Genomic DNA, 22,612 nt, shown 5'->3' on the forward strand with positions numbered 1-22,612 from the left:
GAAAGGTATCAATCCTGGACATATCATTGCCTTGTTTGGTAGAGTCTTTGTCCATTCACTTTTCATGATATTTTGATTTCTTCCTATTTTGAGATATCTTATTTTTGCATTAACATAAAGCCATATATTAGTTTCAACAAAGGGAATGCACCACGTTTTCATGCTCTGCAGATATGGTACTGCATAAACAAATGTTTATTGCTAATTCCTACTTCATTTCACACTTTGAAACATGAAGTCTTAAGGCAAAGTTGCATCGTTTTTAAAAGAGTTATGAAACTATTGTGCAATAGTACACCTGCTTCTGGAATAACTAGTTTGTTACAATATACTTCTGGCATAAAGGGGAAAAGGTAGTTTTAACTGGACTTATTTCCATGTCATTGTATACTTCAAAGTATGCTACGCCACACCTTGATTTAAGTAATGTTATGAGACTGTTAGAAGTTCACAGGAAAGTAAGATGGCTCTTGTAAAGGAAGACAGCAGCTTAATGAATGAAACAAGATGCCCATTTTGTCTAGAAAAGTTTTTAGATGTTGTGAGCATGGAGTGTGGGCACAACATCTGTAAAGGCTGTATGAAATGGGTTCAAGAAAATCAACTTTTTGGCTGTTGTCCTCTCTGCAGAGAGACTTTCTCACCACTTAGACGGCACACTATGAACAGGGTGTTGTTAAACATAATAAAGGAACTTCAGAAACCACACACTGAGCAACAAACGATAAAGCATGACAGAATTGACAGAATCATCTTTCTTTGTGAGAACCTTGAGAAGGAAATGGAATCATTCATGGAAGAGAATTGTGTTCGGTGTATTAGATGTGAGTTTTTCCTCAATGATTTTGTCCAGAACTCACACTTACATGAGGATTCGGTGAATACTGAAATGGTAAGTGTCTCTGACATATAAAAGTAGAAACATTTATTTTTTAACTACAGTTTCATATTTAATTTACTGTTTTTTTGCAATCCATTTGAAAAAGTTAACTCACTTTATAAGTAAAATTGCACCATTATGTTTTAGATGCACTGTTATTGCTATGTACAAAATATTCTGAGTTCAATCAGGCATAATTGTCTACCAGTGTTAAAAGCAAGAGAAACAAACACATGAAGTATATTTTTATGATTTTTTCTACCGAAACCAGTTGTACTGCATAGAATTATATGCTGCTAAAACTAAAATTGTTAGTTTATCAAATTATTGTAATTTTATTCAATTTATTTTGCATTTGTTTATTGGGAAAGAGCCCATTTTCAGCAGAGGCCCTGAGAGAAACACTCCAGATACATGTCTTTGGAGTTTGGGAAGAAACTGGAGCACGCAGAGAAAACCCACACAAACTCTGCATAGAAGACACCCCAGCTGAGTATTAAACCAGAGAACCTCTTGCTGTGAGGTAACTACGCTAACCACTGCACCACTACACCACCCAGTTTTCTAACATTTCTTTCTTCCTTTACCATTGATTCTGTCATACAGTTTGCTTTACATTTGTGTGAATATTCCAAAGTAGTGAATAGTGAAACATTTCTGTGAAACGGGGCTGTTTTGAGATGGCAGTGTTTCATACATGCTCATTGTAAAGTTGTTATATATAGCTTGTCTGCTGCTTTTAACTACAGTGTCAGCTCTGTATTATAGAGAAAGATTTATTTATATCAGGAACCAATACTCATGGCAGAACAAAAACATAATTCAGGTCCACTAAGTTTTGATTAATCGGTAAGGGTCTTGTATGTCATTGCATTCCTATAACATTAGCCTGTTTACATTTGGAAATAGGTAACTGTTCTTTATCACACCATATAAAGATCAGAGGAAAATTAAATCATTTTAATGTGAGAAGATATAATTATAATTTTAAATCTGAGTTTTGCTTAGCCCCCAACTATATTTATATCTTTACATCTGAGAGCCAAGGCAAAGAAAAAAAATAGACTGCTTATGCAAGGATCCTGATTTGTCAATCTACAAAAGCAAACAAGAGCTGAAAAAAAATGAAACAAAGCTCCCATATGTCCAGTTATAACTTACAGTTTGGACAGCACTGACTGCAGAATCATGTAACTGCTTAGAGCTAATTACTGATGACCTTTTTGCAAGTCTGGGCAATCGCAAGAACATCTGACTCATACAGTCAGCAGAAAATCATGTATAGTTGGACATTGCATCATTGCAGTACAGTGGGGCACGTTGATTACAAATTGCCATGAAACAACAGCCTGCTCCTCAGAAATATTCACTATTTGGGCAAAAAGATGAGCTTGTAATGCACCTCTCAGAGGCTACAGAGGCAATTACTGTTCAGAGCAGGTTTTTAGCTATAGCATTTGCAGCAGTCACTATGTTGTCAGCTATGTGAAGGATGGACGGGAATATAACCAGGGACAAGATCAACTGAAGCTCTTCACTCTTGAAACCAAAAGGATGGGAATGGGGGGGGGGTGGCAAGGAGAAGGGGGAGGGCATTTGCAACCAATTCTAAGACCGACTGGACTGCTCCCTATATTTCTGTTTTTTTTTACAGAGATGGTTCTGGACCATTGGAATGGTCTTCAGGATAGGTTGCTAAAGAGGGAATCAACAAAGGCATTCAAGAGGGCATGAGACAGGTGGTAAAAGGTTGTTTGGAAAGGTAGGGATTAGAGATAAGGTAAAATGTTATTGCACTTATATAGCAGATTCGGTAAATATATTGTTTAGTTCTGCCATCAAGTAAATATGTAAAACTGAGTGCATTAAAGACCTGGGACTTGGTGATAACTGACCAGATGACATTTGTTTCCAACGTATGACTTGCTCCTAACCCGTATTACGGATCTTTGAAAATGTTAGAACACTTTAACAGGTAGGGATGCTGATATCTATTACTTGGTTATCTTTTTTTTTACATAGTGCAACATTTAATATTGCTGTATTAAAATTTGTGATCTCAAAATTTAATAAATTCAGAAAATTTCTGCCAGGTGTAGTAGCTCTATTTAAAATCAATGATGCAAACAGCAGTTACTTTAAGGTTATCAGCTAGTGTATGATAAACTCTGCCAGATTGTATGACACAGAGACCTTTTGGAACCAAGTTCCATTTAATGATTTTCTTATGGGATGTATACTGATGTGGAATATGTGGCTAACAGAACCATGGAGTGGATCCCTAGCTCCTTTCTTCCACAAACTTGGCAAACTGTCTTTATGAACGCACAGTCCAGAGGGCTTCCTTTCAAGAATGAATGTTGATGAAAGAGACCTACTTTAAAGGTTGGAGGAGGAGGCCCACTTTAAAAGGCATCTATCTTTTAACATAGCATGCAAACATGAAGTGTAAAGTTAAAAAATACAACTAAATTGAGAGTTTGGGGCATAAGCCAGTCTTCATATTCTTGCAGGAGACCATTCTGACTTTAGGGGAAAATGACATGCTGCATGTGGGATGGAGATATAATTTGCAGGTGTCTGCATCTGTGGGGAAGGGAAAGGATTAAAAGCACATGTGACTGTGCTAGTCTAATCAGGTTCACAATGACAGATCAAATGAATAACCTTGGAATGCAAGTACTCTAAACCAATGTCACTGAGAGCCACTTTCAACAAAAAGTGAATACCTCATACATGGCAAAACGCCTTGCAACAATGACACACGCATGCACGTGTGTGTGTGTATGTATGTATGTATGTATATATATGTGTGTGTGTGTGTGTGTGTGTATATATTACTATCAAAACATTGAAGATGCGAATGTAAACCTATCAAAATTGCGATTCACATCTTCGATGTTCACAACAGTAAACCGGCTAAAAATTTCGAAAGTACTGCAACTGCAACAAAGTCGAATTTGACTTCTGCAGTATGAAAGCCACAACAGCAATCAGTATGGACCAGATCCAGATCATGCAAGTAAAAGGTATATGCCCTTTTCCCCACTGTAGTATGATCTTGGAGTTAATATATATAGTTGGGGGGTGTGGGGGGCATAGTCTCCCACCTTATTTGTTTTATATTGTATTTTACCAAAAACTTCAAAACAATGCATTTTAAACAATAGGCATGCATAGTTGCAACACCAATGACTAACTCTCCCCAGAAAAGAGTATGTACTCAAACTAAGGGGGGCGCTGTGCCCCCACACCCCCCAACTATATATTATAACTCCCGGATTGCACTACAGTGGGGAAAAGGGCATAGACCTTTTACTTGCCTTACAGTACTCTACACAGTGCCATATATACTAACTGCAGTTCATTGAAATAAGATTCAATGAAATGAGTTTTCAGTAATTTGAGTTTTCAGCAAAGTGGTCGGGGTGAAATGAAATTCAGTGAAATGAGATTCAGTGAAACAAAGTAGACCCATATGTGTGTGTGTGTGTGTGTGTGTGTGTGTGTGTGTGTGTGTGTGTGTGTGTGTGCGCTCGCGCGTGCGTGTATTGACTGCATAGTTGTAGGGAAAGTAAATAACCAATGTTCACTGAAAGTGGGTTTCAACAAAATGTATTGCCATTTGGACATACCACTTTTGCATACCTGTTTGCATCTCCTCTGCTTATATCTGTTTTGGTCTTAATGGTGAACATATTTTGACCACAATAAGTGCTTTATTATAAAAGCTGAACTATTTGATGAAGCCATATGTTCTCTGGGTACTTACATATTATTGCAACCAGATTTTGAAGCGGATGTACTTCCTGATGTTATCGCAAACCGACTGTATGGTAAAGTAAAAAGTGGTGTATGAAGACCAATTCATTTCTGTATCACCTTGGTTCAGAAAGAGGAAGTGGAATAACGGAAAACTCCCTCTTCCTTGGTAGCCTCCTTTAGCACCGTAACTTTACGGAAAATGTTATGAACAGGAAAGAAGTAGACAGAATGCAATGCTTACTACATGCACAAGCACATAGTCTTCCACAGGGCAGTGCAATTATCATTATGTGTAGGGTTATGGAATACTCATTTAAGAAAACATACAGACATGACATGCATTGCACTGTCTTGAGGCAAAGCTTGTCACAAACGCTCCCACTGCTATACATAACAATTCCGAAATTAAAAATTATACGAGTGCACATCCAAGAAATAACCGATTGCACTTCTGAATTCAGTAACAAACATAATGGTTACAAATGCAGATGTGAAGCAGCAATTTAATTCCAAGCCTGAATAGTTGTTGTTACTTGAAAGCTTTTAGCCCTTGTGTTTATTCATATTTTTTCTGACAGTTTTTGGCCCCTTTACCCAAGTTCAGGCCACTAACTACAAAACTCAACAGAAGCTATAAATCTTAATCTATTTTTATTGCTTTGCTGTAGCTAACATTGTTTAACCATCTTCTAAATAATGGTGAGACCAGAATTTACTCTCTGTATACCGTGCAGTACCTTGTATAAAGCAACAATTTAATCCCAAGTGTGAATAGTTGTTGTTACTTGAAAGCTGCTACTATACAGCATAACGATGCTTTCTGTTCACTCCCGCCGCTAAAAGATGGTACCCAGGAAAAGGACATTTTCCTTTCTTGCTGCTTCTGCTTCAGAAGCGATGCGATAAAAAAGTAAAATGTATTTTACACACCCCATTTCACAGCAACATAAAGTAGTAAGTTTTACGACACATTTCGGCAGGAGATGGGCTTGTAACTAAACCCCTTCTCCTGCTCCGAATCTGGTTGTGATAATAGATAAGCACCAATGTAATGTGATCCTGTCTCGCCTACATTCATTACTGATGGGTTCGGAGCCAAGGATCGGCTCAGACTCGGCCACTATAACTAGCACGAAGTCTCTCATTGGCTGGGCTAACCCTGTATCCCAGGATGCATCACGTCCAAACCCCCAGATCTCGTTTGCCGCTCCTAGAGTAACGACGTGGTCTCGACTTGGCTGTGGCTAAGTACCCTTTCTTTGTCTTTTCTATTATAGAAATTCGAGTAGTATTATTATATCAAAAGCTATTCTAATAGCTACGTTGTCGGTTGTATCCTTGGTTGTGTCTGATTGTGTTTGTGGTTGGTAATCCTTCTGTTTGGCGGGCTAGGCCCATTTCAGTTAGAGGGCCTTTGCCCTATCTTGAGTGTTTATTGTACGGGCGTTTAAGTTAGAGCCCCCCCCCCTACCTTGTGTTGCAAGTGTGCTTGTGATTGTCTATTTTTTGAATATTGTTGCTGTTTATTGATTGATCCTTATGTCGGGCAAGGAATCTAAAGAGCATAAGCCATCTGGCTTTAAGAAATGTGCTAAATGTGCTTACAAAATGTCGCTAACTGATGGACACGCCAACTGTGTATATTGTTTCGGTGCCATACACTTGCAGGAATCCTGCAGTGTGTGTCATGCTTTCTCTGCCAGGGTGTTACAGGAGAGAAAAAATAAACTTATCCTCAAGGGTTTGATTAAACCCTCCTTTGAGGAAACTTTGGCTCCCTCTCCTCCCTCTGAGAAACCCAGATCAAAGTCAAAAATGAAGTCTCCGGCTCCATCTAGTTCTTCGGAGCCTCCGGAGAAAAGATCTAAGACTACTTCTCCTTCCTTGGCTCCACTGGTCTCGGAGCCGCAGGAAGCACCATCCAAGGATATGTCTCCTTCCTTGGCTCCACTGGTCTCGGAGCCGCAGGAAGTATTGTCTATTGCGGGGTCTGCTTCTTCGACTCCACGGTCGTCGGTGCTGAAGGAACTTGCTGTAGTTCTTGAGCCTACTTCGGCTCCGATCCTTTTGGAGCCGATTCTGAGCCGTTCCCCTACCTTTATCTCGGTTCCGACTGAGAAGGTCTCTCGGTCCCCGTCGGTTTCTTCCAAGTCCTCCAGGCACTCGGATTCGGATGTCGATAGGGTGGTCCAGAGGCTCCTCCAGTCGCCAGTGTTAACTAAATTATTTTTGGCTCCAGCCCAATCGGCTCCAGAGCCAGCTACTGTATCGGTTCTGTTTCTTCCTCATCCGACAACCTCGGTGTCGTCGGAGCTGGAGTCTGCCAAATCGAGTGAAGTCCCTGGGTCGGCTTCGAAACCTCCCATGAGTCTTTTGGATCCGACATCGGCTCCAACCTTTTCCATTCCGTCTACAGGTTTCAGTACTCGGGTGTCCTCAGTTGGACCCAAGGGGGATACATTGGGGCTTCAGGCTGCGGCTCCGAGTCTTCTCCTTGGTGCTTCGGCTAGGGGTACCCTGACTCCGGTTATGGTCTCGGAGGCGGGTTTTTCTTCCGATTCTGGTGGACCTGCCTTCGAGGCTATGAGGAGCGTGCTGGCCAAGTCCATCGTGACTTCACCTGAATCAGCAACTCCTTCCCTAGATGCTGCGACTAGAGCTTCTGGTGCCCCCTATCTCTGGACAGCAGGGCTCCCGGGCCTGAGGATACCTCTATGTGTGGTCCCCTACTTTCTGAGGGCCCTTCAGAGTCTGTCCCTGAAGAGCCTCCCAGGAAGAAGTTGTGTAAGAGGAAGCACATAGACTCCCCAGATGAGTCTGTCACCTCGGACACCAACCTCGATGATGCAGAAGGGTCCCCGAAGTCGTCCTCGGATGATGTCTCATTCTCTGATATCCTGGAGATCTTGAGACAGCGGGGTGACTGGCCTTCCAAAAACCCTTCTGAGGAGGAGTCGGTCTTCCTCAAGGCCTTCGGAGCACAGCCTTCCGCCTCCTGGGTGTCTCCACCCTTCGATGAATTATTGGACCTTATTTGTCGAAGGGTGTGGGAACACCCTGACTCTGTGGAGCCAGTTCCTAGCCACCCCAATAAGTTGTTATCTGCGCCGCCTGGAAAATAATTTCTGACCAAGGGAGTACCTGTAGATGTCATGGTGGTGGTGTCCGCCACACAGCAGGATGTGGAGGAGGCTTCTACCTCCATCCATCCTCCTAATAAGGAGTCTAGGAGTATGGATAGGTATGGGAAGTGTACCCTGTCTTCAGCAACCTTTACCTTGCGGTCGCTGAATTACTTGTGTCATTTTACGCGGCTCCAAAGGGATCTCATAAAGGAGTTGGGAGATACCCTATCGGGTAACCTGCCTGAGGCGTTGGCTCAGCCTGTTAATGCCCAGCTGTCTACCCTTTCTTCCATCGTCAACTCATCCATGAGGCTCATATCTTATGCAGCTGAAGGGGCGGGTAGAGCAGCGAATTCGGGCATAGCCCTTAGGAGGCGAGCTTGGATGCGCTTGTGTCATTTTGCGGAGACTTTCAAGTCTTCTTTCACGGACGCCCCATTCGATGGGTCCTCCCTTTTTGGACCCAAAGTGAAAGACACCCTCACTAGATGTGAGCAGGAGGGCAAGACTTTGTCTGCCGTTGGGGCCCATTTTTCACTTCCCACTAGGCCTTATCCCAAGGCTCAGAGGGGAGGAAAAATGTGGTTCAGAAAATCTCAAAAGTCTTCCCCTGCCCATCAGAGTGACCCCCCCCCCTCCAGGGGCAGAGGAGGGGGGAATTTTAATGTAAGATGTCGCCCTAGAGGCAGTGGAGGCCCCCACAATACAAAAGACCGCGAGTCCTTTCGTGGTTCCTCCTACCAGCATCCCTGAGGGATTACCCGACTGTGCATCTCAGGAGCCAGTCGGGGGTCATTTTTCCGAGCATCTTCAGGCCTGGGAGTCCATCACTCAGGATCGATGGGTACTTCGTATCATCACCGGCGGTTACACCATTCCCCTTTTTCATCCCCCCCTCCGTCAAGGAAAATCCCGGACGTTCCACCCAGTCAACGGGATCAGGCGGCAATAGAGATTTCAAAGCTGCTAGAAAAGGGAGTCATCCAACCAGTCCCCGCAGACCAGATCGGATTAGGAACTTACTCAAGGTTATTTTTGGTGCCAAAAAGAACAGGGGAATTGAGACCCATTCTGGATCTCAGCCGTTTAAACCGCTTTGTAAAGAAGTCCAAGTTCCAAATGGTCACTTTGCAATCCATTTTCCCATTGCTGGAAAAAGGAGTGTGGATGTGCTCCCTCGACCTCAAAGATGCCTATTATCACATCAAAATAAACAAGGCTTCCAGGAATCTTTTACACTTCTGGCTGGGAGCCAGTGATTTTCAATTCTGGGCCCTGCCCTTTGGTCTCACCACAGCCCCCAGGGTGTTCACCAAGTGTCTGGCAGTGGTGACAGCTCACCTGAGACGTCTAGGATTCCAGGTGTTTCCTTATCTAGACAACTGGCTCCTCACTGCCCCCACCAGGCATCTACTTGTTCAAGCCACGAGAGCTACTGTCAAATTGGGCCATATTCTAGGGATTTCATTCAATTGGGCAAACTCTGTATTGCTGCCATCACAGTGTGTTGCCTTTATCGGCACAGAGCTAGACTCTGTAGAGATGAGAACCTTTCTACCGACAGAGAGAATAAAAGTGTTACAGGCCCAAGTCCTGGCTTTACTACCCCACAGAAAAGCCCAAGCCAGGAGGGTTCTTCAGTTGTTGGGATCAATGGCGGCTACCATTCTCCTAGTTCCGCTGGCCAGGTTACACATGCGAATACTTCAGTGACTCCTTTCGGCCCAGTGGTCATATCAGGAACGCCCCTTGTCCCACCCGATCCTCATCACAGAGAGATGCCAGCAAGATCTGCATTGGTGGCTTCTCTCCTCCAATCTGGACCAAGGGAGACCCTTGAGCCCCCCGTCACCTATTGCCACAGTAACCACGGACGCCTCTCAGATAGGGTGGGGGGGCATTATCTGGGCGAGACGGTCCAAGGTACGTGGCAAGACCACGAGGTTCACTTGCATATCAATGTTCTAGAGATGAGAGCGGTGCTTCTAGTGTTGCAGGCACTTCACAGCTCTCTTCCCAGGGGAACTATTGCGATTCTCTCTGACAATATGTCGGTTGTCTGGTATCTGAACAAGCAGGGCGGAACCAAGTCCTACCCCCTTTGCAGAGAGGCCATGAGAGTGTGGAATTGGGCAGTCGCTTCCCAGTGCTTTCTAGTGGCAATGCACATTCCGGGGAAGTCCAATGTGATAGCAGACAGGCTGAGCAGAGCTATTATGATGCTTCACAAGTGGTCCCTGAACGACAGAGTGGCTGCGCAGATCTTCTCCAAGTGGGGTCTTCCCTGCTGCGACCTCTTTGCCAGTCCCCTGAATGCAAAGTGCAGCAATTTTTTCACTCTGATCCCCCCACAGGGGGAGTCTCCCAGGGATGGTCTAGTCCACAATTGGCCCTCTGGTTTGCTCTACGCCTTCCCGCCAGTCCCTCTACTACCCAGAGTGATTCAGAAGGTCTCCTGCTTGGGAAGCAAAATGATTTTGATCGCACCACACTGGCCTTGTCAAGTTTGGTTCCCCTTCTTTCGGAAGTATGCGTTGGATGGCCCTTGGATTCTGGACCCAGCTCCAGATCTATTGACTCATCAGTCAAGACAGTGCCATCCATCCCTACGAACTCTCAAGCTCGCTGCTTGGCTCCTCCACTTCCGACCTTAGACAGACAGCATATTTTTACCCCGGAAGTAGTTCATATTCTGTCTTCCTCCCACAAGTCTTCTACTAGGAAAATATACTCTAGTAAATGGAAGAGATTTGCAATTTGGGCTCAGCAACGTGATCTGGACCCTCTTACAGCACCGGTGTCCACGGTGTTAGATTTCTTAGCTATACTCTTTAGACAAGGTTCGGCTGCTTCCACCATAAAGGTTCAGTTGGCAGCAATCTTCAATTATCATGTTGCACATGAGCCTTCCCTTATGGGCCATAAGCTGTATAAAGCCTTACTGAAAGGAGCCTGGCTGCTGCACCCTCCAGTTTCGCAGCCCGTCTTGCCATGGGATTTAGATGTGGTGCTCAGAGCTTTGACATCCTCTCCCTTTGAGCCGGCAGCCTCCTGCGAATTGAAATTTCTGTCATGGAAGACTGCCTTCTTGGTAGCCATAACTTCAGCCAGAAGAGTATCGGAGCTTCAAGCTCTTTCTGCTAAACCTCCTTATTTAATTTTTCACAAGGACAGAGTATCGCTGCAACTTAATCCTTCCTTTCTCCCTAAGGTCTCTTCTGCCCTTTGTCTCCACCAGTCTATTGAGCTTCTGGTCTTCTTCCCAAGGTTCTCCAACAAAGCGGAATACAAATTGCACCAGTTGGATGTGCATAGACAACTGAGGTTTTATTTAAATAGGACACAACAGGAGAGAAAATCAGATCAGTTGTTTGTGTCCTTTTTGGACAATAGAATGGGCAGTTCTGTAACTAAGGGCACTATAGCTAAGTGGATTAGAGACTGCATCTCATTTATTTATGCTTTAGCAGATAAGGATCTTCCCTTTCCAGTTAAGGCGCATTCTACCAGGGCTATGTCAGCTTCAGTGGCCAGCTTCAGTGGCCTTTCATGCTAGATTATCCATAGATGAGATATGTGCAGTGGCTACTTGGACTTCTCCACATACCTTTATTTCTCAAACTGGACGTGGCCTCTAGAGGTCGGGCTTCCTTTGGTTCCACAATACTCAGGAGTGTTTTTTAGTGAGCCTCCCGGGATGTAGGTGCTAGGGACGCTGCCCCGTTAGTAATGAATGTAGGCGAGATAGGATCACATTACATCTTTTAGTTATGTACTTACCATAATGATAGATGTATGTGATTCATCTCACCTACATTCTTACATACCCGCCCTCCTTCCCCCTACCTGTTGGACTTGGAGGAAACCTGTATCCTGATTTCTCTGAGGATATTATTTTTTCTCTCCTCTTACTTTATCCTTGTGGTATGGTGTATGTTAGATTATCATGTTGGGGCAAACAAGATCCGGGGGTTTGGGCGTGATGCATCCTGGGATACAGGGTTTGCCCAGCCAATGAGAGACTTTGTGCTAGTTATGGTGGCCGAGTTGGAGCAGATTCTTGGCTCCAAACCTGTCAGTAATGAATGTAGGCGAGATGGATCACATACATCTATCGTTATGGTAAGTACGTAACTAAAAGTTCTCTGTTATTGATTCTTCAGTGTTTTTTCTTGAAAAGAAGTAAAAATGTTTTGTATAGAAGTGAGAAGAAAATAGGAAAGGACAGTTAATAAACATAGGCAGTTAAACACAGTAGTCCATCTTTTGCCAGGCACACATTACTTTTGAATCTCCACATACCTCTGCCCAGGCAGATGAGTTTATGTAAGCAAGTTAAATCACTGAGAGAACAGGATAGGTAAAGAGCATTTTGCCTGCATAGAAAAAAATATTCCTTACTTCACTGAGAAATGCTGTGACAACAAGGATTGATTTAATTTTAATTTTGTCCTCACTCAGAACACCTTGAAGATATTAGTTTGTACACTTTATCCCTCACCTGTCATACATTTAGTATTTGGAGATAAGAATCTGAATATTCAACTTAATAATTTACCTTTGGGATATAACTTTCCATATTTACAGTCTGTGAAGGCTATAGATTACACAGGGAATGGTATCCTTCCTGACTATCAAAAGTATTTCTGTACCACATCCTATTCCAAGTATCTTACTGAATGCAATTACATCACCTTTGAGTGAACTAATTATGGAACAAAAAAGGAAAAAGCATCTATTATCTGCACTTAAATCATTTTCAGATGGCTTCCTTGTTTCTCCTAATTATGGCTGGAAAGGTGCATATATATGAAATCAATGAAAAAGAGTAAGATGTCCAGGTTAAATTCATTTCCAGTGGAGTTTACTTTTAGCCTTTGTGCAGGAAGTCACCCTTTGCCTATAGGAAGCATTGTTGTATTTGCATATAGGAAAAGTCTGCCTTGCCTGATTATACATTCCAGAACCTTCAGACACACGCTCACAGGTGCGCACGCATGCACATACACACACACAATTTAGTGGGGTTTTCTGTTCCTGCAAAACTGCAGGAGCCAATACTTCCTGCTGGTGATGCTCGGAGTAGATGTTTTGCATTTTCTTAATTTAATTTAGTTTATTAAGTTTATTACTTTAAAACACTGGATGAATGCTTTTGACCTTGTCAGAGCATCATTAGATCTAATATACAGAACTAAAAAGAGAAAATTAGTTGCACAAAAATGTTTACTCTTAATATTAGCATACAAATTATAAAAATAGACTGCTGTCTAAATGTAAGGTTCATATCACAGATCACTTTGCAATCTTCCTTAAGGAAAGTGTTTACTACCTTTAAGGCTGGAAAACTGTTTTTCCTCTGTACTAAGTTACATTGTCTATACCCACATGGGCCTACTCACTTTAGTCGAGTAACCCATATATCAACCTCTGAAACGTCGACCACAAAAGGTCATCAAACTGAACGTCAACACACTACCATGCATATGCCAAGAGAAACCCTCAGTAAAAACAAAAAATAATTGTTGGGTGGCTGTGTCCGCCACACCCCCTGCTAATTAGATATACTAACTCCAAGATCACAGACCCAGTTGTCACCTAGGCTCTGCCACAACTGGCTGTGAGGGAAAGGTTAGTTTGTGTTTGCTTTCTTGTACTTTGAGTTACTTTTTTGCCTTCTTCTGCTTTGTATATAGTTATTCATTTTCTATACACTGTGTTTTTCTCATAGTCTGCTTTTAATTGCTGTCTCTTGTGAGTCACACATAAATTAAGTTTTCCCTACCCTAGTGCTGTTGTGTTTTTAAATTCAGCTGTCTTTCTAGTTGCCTGTCCCTTAATGTTAATTTGACCATATTATCTCCTTCCCTCTCTCCTTTCACTGTCTGTTGCAAGCACAAAATTATCATTTTGCGAAATCACTCTCTTTCAACTATTTAAATTTATTGGCCATCCCACTGTATTCCATAGAACCAGAATACAAAAGCGCCCACATGTTTCATTCTGTTTTGTTCTTTTAGAATTAGTGGCTGTTCAGTTAGACATCTAAAGCTTAAGTTACCCCCTTTTTCCTCTCTGATCGCTTAATGCACACTGGAGTGCTTAGGATATTAACCTATTTTTTTCATCTTACCTTTAAACATCTGTTGCAAGACCACCAGTTATTGGAGAGCCCACATTCTGCCTCTCAGTAGTCATCTTGGGATTAGTGGTTCTGTTTTCTCCTGCTGAGAGAAGGAGCATGGGGACATTATTTCCTGGAGACTGCTGATCATCCATACGCCTAATAACTACTTCATAGGTGACAGCTTGAAATGTGTGCTTATATTCTACTCCTGGTGAGAGAATGAGCAGAGTGCATTAATTCCTGATTGTTTCTGGTTGGGCAGTGAGTGTCTGTGCTTGATGTTTATGATTGGTCTGGTTGCTATTCAAGGCATCTACTAGGAAAAGACTGCAACAAGCCTACAGATCCTTGCATCATCTGGGGCAAGACTGTGGATCACCAAACAGGCTGTGGCCTGCTTCTCATCTTGGGATTGGTGCTCATGTTTTGCTTTTGGTGAGAGAAGCAATAGAGCATTGTAGCCCAGCAGAGTGAAGCTGTGGTGAGACCAGCACTAGTAGTAGCCATTCAAGAAATCTGCTCTTTTCATCATTCTAGACAAGCTAATAGTTTGTTTTCAGTAAGTACTGCTTGATTTGTTTCTAACTTCAGACTATGCCTAAATACTTCATCCTTAAATTTCAAGATCTACATATTAGTTTCCCCCCAAGTGTTTGGCAGTTCTCTGCTGTACAGACACAGACACCTTGAGTGACATTTTTTTTTGTAAAAGCACAATTGAAATGTCACCAATACTTAGTTGCACACAGGACTAGTTTGCAGTGACAAGCACTGTCTCCAGAGTTGAAACCAGATACTCCTGACATTGCTTCATATTCTCACTCCATTTGTTTAACCAATAAAAAAGGGTCTGTTGCCATGGATATGAACTTTCGCACTATCTCCGTTACCATCTTGGTGGATATGGGCATCCTGAGGCAATGCAGAAATTGCCTGTTGTTGACTGACAATCAGTTAATTCTCAAACAAACTAATATGGCATGTGAGAGATGTATTTACGCATAATGTCACTGGAGGCAAAGTTCTCACATAATGTCAATAAGGTTGTTAGTTGTACACCTGCTGCACTCATCACATACAATTTAAAGGAGACATATAGACCCACATATACTGAGGTACTTAAATGTAACATGCCTAAATCCCAAAGACCTCCTAGATGAAATACACATAACAAATATCCTCCGCAGCCCCAAATGCACTCTTTCAAAACAACACCCACATCAACACATAGAACCACATCTAATGGAGCCTCTACTACTAAGCCCATAAGGCAAGCCACCTTACAATCCAACATTCTGGTCATTGGAGACTCCATCATGAGATACACTGATGTCCCTCTCACCAGTCTGAATAAGGAGAAAGTCACGGTCAGTTGCTTATCAGGAGCTAGGATCCACCATATTACACACGCACTTAGGTCATTGGACCACAAGTACCAGTATGACTCAGTCATGATCCATGTGGGAATAAATGACCTGAGACATACCTCCCCTAGACTATAGGAAGACAGACATCATAGAGTTCTCGGAATATGTGTCTTAGGCTGGTATGAGCCCAGCATTGAGCAGCATTTTACTTTCTGCAAGGATGATGCTACAATACGAACAAAAGATTACTGACTTTAATAACTGGTTTAGCTACTGGTGTCATTCTAAGGGGGTACAATATTTGTCAGCATGGAGGGAGATGGTTTACAGACTATGCTGCTTTTCCAGGGATGGCCTGCATCTTTACTGTGTAGGCTTTCGAATATTAGCTAAAACATTGTCTTCCCCCATAGTGCCTTTTTTTAGGCAATGCCAAACTGAAAGTACATCCGACATAAATCAAAAGCAAGAACATTTAAAGGTATTACTGCTCAATGCTAGGAGTCTAAACAAAAAACTCTACTCCCTAGAAGCTCTCTTCACCTTAGAGAATGATGACATCAGTGCAGTCACTGAGGCATGGTTTAAAGCCACCGAGAGCACACCAGCAGTGCAAGGTTATAATGCCTTCCACACATTTAGACCAACTACTACATAGACAAGGACTAAAAGTGGAGGTATCTCAATTTACATCAAAAATAAACATAACTCAAAGAGTGGTAAAACAGGACAATGCACTTGAGCTGCTCCATGTTCAAATCACCATAGGCAAAATCTAATGCCACTTCCTTAAAAGTTATAGGTCCCCCTCAGGAAACCCATATCATGTATTTAAACTTATTGGAAACACTCACCAGCCAATGCAATACCATATTCATGGGTGATTTAATTATCTATCTGTTAACTCTGTTAACTGGGAATGCTATATGGCACCAAACATACAGGCACAGATATACCTGTATTTCTTAAACAAAAACTCCCTGGACTAGATTGTCAGTACACCAACCAGGGGTGCAACCAAACTGGATCTGGTCCTCACTAATATGGGAGAGTGCTGCACACTCCCTACTGTAATGTCTTTCTTGGTAAGGTCAGACCACAAAATGGTCTCCTTTGAAGTAAAAATAAAACCTTGATTCCTAGCTAAACCTGGAATATTTAAGAACTACTGTAAGGCTAACTTTCTGCTATTAAGTGATAACCTGGCAAAAATTCAGGTCCCCATAAACACTGAGAACACTTCTGCTTATGCAGAACTGTTCACAGAAACTCTGTACAAGTATGGTAATAGCTGCATAGAGGCAGTTGTACCCACTAGGAAGAAGTACAGAACTAACTCAAAAAACAAGCCACCCTGGTGGAATCACACAATCAGCTGTATAACAGGAGGAAGAAAATCATGGCAAAAATTAGGAGGTGCAGCACTCAGCAGCATAAAAACACTCTCATCAAACTAAACAAACAACTCAGAGGACAAATAAAGACTACCAAAGCCAAATTTAGTCTCCCAGACCAGCTATGTCTGCAACCCCAAAGCCAATACATAATTGTGTGCAGAAATCATTGTAAATGGAGCCAGCTATACCGATCCAATCCTACTGGCTGATAAATTCAGCTCCAACTTTAACCTACTCTCCCCCTCAACCTTCCATCAGGAAATACCATCAAATGTATCTCCCCCTGCTATAACTAGGGAATAGCTCCTTAATGGTCTGTCTCTCGCTGAGGCTAAGAATACTGCATCAGTGGGCCCAGACAATATCACAGGACGCCTTCTAAATAGCATGAAACATGATATATCAGGCCCTCTGGAATTGCTGTTTAACTGTAGCCTTCAAACAGGCTTCTTGCCTCATGAATGGAGAACAGCACCCCAGCAATACCAGATTACATTTCCTTCCACGTGTTAAGACCACAAAATGAAGGTGTGAGAACTAAAGGAGGTGGTGTATCAATATCCATTAAAGAAAAATACACCTCTAGTTTGATTAAACAGCATAATTCCCTTGAATTATTTCAGGTGCATTTGACTGTAGGTAAGACCCTCTTCAGGTCACTGCCATCTATAGGACTCCCTCCATGAATCAGGACATCCACTCAGCTTACTTGGATCTACTTGAGTCAATCAAGATAAAACCAAACACCCTAGTTTTTGGTGACTTTAGTTATCCATCCATTGACTGGGTAAATTATACATGTCCTAACTCACTTGGACAAGGTTTCTGGACTTTAACTCCAATGCCGTGGAACAGCTGGTTGACACACCCACAAGGGGCTCAAACATCCTGGATCTGGTGCTCACCAACATGGGGGACCTCTGCACCACCCCAGTGTGCGGCCATCCCTGATGAGCTCTGACCAGAAATCAGTCTTGCTAGAAGTAACTATAACACAAGACTCCCCCCCCCTTAGCAACAACTAGATTAAAAAAAAACTTCTCCAAGGCTAATTACAACTTCTTACATGACTGCATAAATAGCTTCATAGCCCCTCCCCCCACTGATGGAACAGACATTTATACTGAGTTATACACCAATGCTTTATACAAGCACCTGTACAATTGTATTGACTCTGCCATACCTGAAAGAACCAAAGCAAGATCTTCAAGGAAAAACAAATCTGCCTGGTTGACAACTGCCATTAATAGGCTATACAATAGGAGAAAGAAATTGCTATCAAAGAGTAGGAAGGAATGGTCTCAAAACTGGAAACACTCCTTCTTCAACTTAAACAAGCAAATAAGACTCCTAGTGAAGTCTTGCAAAGCTAACTACGAAATCCATATTAGCTTCCCTAACTAAGGATAACCACAAGGTGTTCTTTAATTTCATCTGGAGCCTCAAAGGTAAGGCCCAGATTTGTACTGAACTCATAGTTAATGGTACTGCATATGCAGAACTTGGGGATATAGCAAACATGCTAGCTAGCAGGTTCAGTTAAAACTTCACTTCCCTGTCCCTGCCGCATATACAGCAAAACATGCCTAGCACCTGACCCCACTGAGTATCTCTGAGAAGCAGATCTTAAATGCCCTCTCCAAGGCCAAAAACACAGCCTCTATGGGACCAGACAACATCCCAGGCTGTGTTCTGCATGGGTTAAATCAGGAATTAGTGTCATCATTGGGCACACTTTTCAATCACAGCCTAAGGACTAGCTTCATCCCAGCAAAATGGAAAACAGCTGCCGTCATCCCTTTACACAAAGGGTGCATCCACAGACCCCAGGAACTGTAGACCCATTAGCCTGACCAGTCTTATCTGAAAGGCCATGGAATGAATCATCATGGACCCTTTTAACAAAGGTATAGGAAATCTCCAAATGTTCGATCCCACTCAGTTTGGCTTTGTCAAAGGGAGATCATACCTGTTAAAGTTGGTGGATTTCTTTGAGACAGTCACCAAAGCCCTAGACGAGGGCAGATCTGTATATACTGCCTACCTGGACTTAGCCAAGGCCTTTGACACAATCACCCAGTGGGGCATCATTGATAAACTCACATAGCTGGGTATCAGCTCATATATTGTCAGGTGAATTGCAAACTGGCTCACTGATAGAATTTATACAGTCAAAATAGGGGACTTCTCCTCCTCCAGCAGATCCGTAACCAGTGGTGTTCCACAGTGATCGGAGCCCTACTGTTCAGAATCTACTTTTCCAAAGTACAGGCTAAAACTAAAGGACTGTGGCTGACACAGTTTGCTGATGACTGCAAACTGGGAGTGATCATTGAAACCCCTAGCAATGTCAACATCAAGCAAGAAGGACTTATGCAGACTAGTGACTGGTGCCAAAGTCATGGTCTTAAACTTTATCCAAAAAAAGGTTTACTATGACTTACCCAAACAGCAGTCAGTCGAAGCTCTAATGGATAAAATCATGGTTTCCAATAATCAAGTAATCAAAATAACAAAGGTCAAGTACACACAGCTGAGTTGCATGGTGCACTCGACCTTTTGACATGTGACGTACAGACACTTTGAAGGGAGGTCGCGCTTCAGCGAGGAACAGAGAATTAGACCATTTCCTCACTATAGTGCCATCTCGGAGTTGGTATATTAAATGTGCATAGCCCACCTGCAAAATAGAATTAATGTACTGTTGACTGTAGAGTTCAATGGTACGTTAATGTGCATAGCAGGAGGTGAGTGACATCACCTCCTGCTATGTTGAATACATCGAACCATGGTTGTCGATGTATTTATTTTCTATGTGGTTTTCTATTCGAAATTTTGAATTCTGCATTTTGGGTTGACATTTTACACAGTTGACTGAAGATGATTCGAAACTTCAATAGTAAACCCCAAAAAATGCATTATCATCCCCTTTGGCAAGGGTGATAATTCCTGCAGACTATCACATAAATAGCAATGCCCTACACACGCAGTCAGTGGTGAGAGGTCTGGGCACACAGCTTGATAGCAATCTTAACTTTGATCACCATGTCTCCACAGTGGTAAAAAGGGCATTTTATATTGCTCATCTCATAAGTAAGGGTATTGCCTCCAGAAAAAAAGAGGTCATAACCGCCCCCTGTACACTTCCCTCATCAGGCTAATAAACACCTGCAACAACTGGAGAGACCATAAAGGTTCCTTACAAAAAAAAATTCTGGGCCTTCAAGATGTGTTTTATGTGGACAGACTGAAATAATTTTCGCTTTACTCTGTGTCATACAGACTGCTCAGAGGCAACCTATGCCTTGCATACAGAGCAATCTCTGACCTAGCTTTAATGGAAATGCTACACATTTACAAGTCAAATTGTACACGGGTCACTCACTCAAAGGACCTTAACCTGGTATGTGACATCAACAAAACTTGCTGGAGAGACAGATTTGTCTCACAGAGGTTGCCCCACCTTTGGAACAAGCTTCCTATTCATGTTACACAAAGCCCCTCATTGGCCTGTTTAAACATAATTTGGACAATTGGATAGGTAAGCAGAAATTCACCATGGGGGTTCCACCTCTGTCCCTCTTGGACAGGGGCAGTAGATGCTGATTTTAGTGTCTGCTTGAACCAGACACCCTTGGGAACATGGCTTGTAAGGGCACTGGGGTTGTTAGCAACCTATGATCCTCTTCATCTGCACAAAGTTGGGCCATCTGCAGACCCTGGAAACTACAGACCCATAAGTCTGACTAGTATTATATGGAAAGTCATGGAAAGAATTTGGAAATGATCAGTGGTGATATAGTAAGCTTCCAGACACTGGACCCAACCCAGTTTAGTTTTATTAAGGGCAAGTCATGCCTACTCAACCTGGTGGACTTCTTTGAGAAGGTCACCAAAGCAATGGATGAGGGTAAATGGTTCACATTGCCTACTTTGACCTGGCTAAGGCATTTGACGCAATACCCCACTCGGGTATTGTTGATAAACTCAAGATGTTAGTACAAACCCATATGTTACCTGGTGGATAGCCAACTGTCTCACAGACAGGACCCATGAAGTTAGATTTGGGAACTCCACCTCTACAAAGCAGCCAGTCACAAGTGGAGTCCCTCAGGGATCAGTCCTTGGACCACTCCTTTTTGGCATTTACTTTGTTGAAGTGAAGGACTAAGTTTGCAGATGATTTCAAATTAGGAGCTGTCATTGAGTCCCACACTGACACAAATGTTCTCCAGTAAGGGCTGACACAGACAAACAACTGGTGCCAGTGCCATGGACTAAAACTAAATTCCAAGAAATGCATAATAGTATCATTTGAAAAATCATCCACCGCTGGTAATGATCATGTTGATAACACACTCTTTAGAGTTGACCCAGTAGTCAGGGACTTAGAAACACACACAGATAGTAATCTAACCTTTGACCATCATGTGTTTACAGTAGTGAGGAAATCATTCTCTGTTGGACAACGTATAAACAAAGGTATGTCATCTAAGACCAAGGAAGGCATTGCTACACTGTATTTGGCATTCATCAGACTTGTTATTGAGTACAATGCCCCCTCTGGTATGTACCTAACCAGGCATATCCAACAGTTGGAACGTCCACAGAGGTTCCTCACTAAAATAATATAGGGGGTATAAGTAAAATGTCCTATGCAGACCGCCTCAAGACCCTATCTCTGCATTCTGTCTCCTACAGGCTTTTGAGAGGAGATCTATGCATATCCACAAAACAAACAACAGAAGAATTACTCATTCTAAAGACTTAAACCTAGCCTATGATATAAATAGGACCTGCTGGAGAGACAGGTATATTTCCAGGGAACTGCCGTTTCTGGAACAGGCTCCCATCCATGTAAAGCAGAGTTCCTCCCACACCCAATTCAAGTGCAACTTGGACAATTGGATTGATAACAGGAAAGTCATCCCTAGTTTGGCATCCATGTCTCTAATGGACACAAGCAACCTGCAAATGGTTCATCTTACTGGCCTCTGGTTGTAAATGATTCATCTCCCAAACCCCTGCTTACACTTATCAAGGGTATCAGAACTTGTCAGGGTTTTGGGATGGATTGCTAGGCTTAAAAAGGCCCTTGCAGTCATTACTCTAGTAAACACCTATGAAACAAATATTAGCAAATATATATAGATATATATATATATATATATATATATATATATATATATATATATATATATATATAAAATATGTGGTTTACACCAAATTGGTCGCAAGGCCAAAGGTCAGTCCGGCGGAATTCTGAACCAAATTGTCGAATCTCGTTTGCGCGAATGCACAGAATGCCACACCCAACATCGAATTTGAATTTCCTGATCACACACTCACCGCAACAAGCACTACCATGGGTCGAGAGGGGGGGCATAGTGGCCTGGCCTGCATTCAGTATTCTCGGGTTTGACGTCGGTAGCTTCGACATTCCGTGGTCCTGGCATTTTGCAGTCGGCATTTTCACGTTCGACCATCGGCCATACGCGCAAATGCATGTACACCAATATATATATATATATATATATATATATATATATATATATATATATATATATATATATATATATCTACAGGAACATAACACATTAACTGTGGTTTAAATTGGTCTTTATATACCTTGCAAACAAAACTCTAAGGACTGCAGAACACCTCTTCTTCTCATGTCCTTCCCAAACTTCTCAAACAATATATGTAATTTCAGTCATTTCTTGTGTAATACTACAGACTTTTCTCCATTTCTGTACTTCTCTGACAGGCCCATAGACCCATAAAGTACGTACCTCTCAACTTTTTTGCTCACCAATTCTCAACAAAGTAACAAATAATGGGAGAGACAAAGGCCCAAAACCTGGAACAATTTTTAAATATTACTCTAATTTGCTTAAAATACTGTGGTGGTGGTGCTCCGGTAGTGTTGTCGCCTCACAGTAAGACGTTGT

At 42.4% G+C, this 22,612-nt stretch overlaps 1 protein-coding gene across 2 annotated transcripts in view; it reads left to right on the forward strand.

The window, feature by feature from the left end:
* Nucleotides 1–373: 373 nt before the first annotated feature.
* The window catches only part of LOC122813661 (nuclear factor 7, brain-like), a 351,579-nt gene continuing 329,340 nt past the window's right edge, over nucleotides 374–22,612 (forward strand). Inside the window, exon 1 of one of the 2 annotated variants that reach the window (XM_044086103.1) lies at nucleotides 374–892. In XM_044086103.1, coding sequence (XP_043942038.1) covers nucleotides 464–892 — 429 coding nt within the window. In that variant the 5' untranslated portion in view covers nucleotides 374–463. The remainder of the gene's footprint in view (nucleotides 893–22,612) is intronic. The other variant, XM_044086102.1, reaches the window with a different exon arrangement.

This window comes from Protopterus annectens, chromosome 10.part0, assembly GCF_019279795.1.
Source record: "Protopterus annectens isolate FY-2018-M chromosome 10.part0, PAN1.0, whole genome shotgun sequence".
In the NCBI taxonomy this organism is placed as follows: Eukaryota; Metazoa; Chordata; order Ceratodontiformes; family Protopteridae; genus Protopterus; species Protopterus annectens.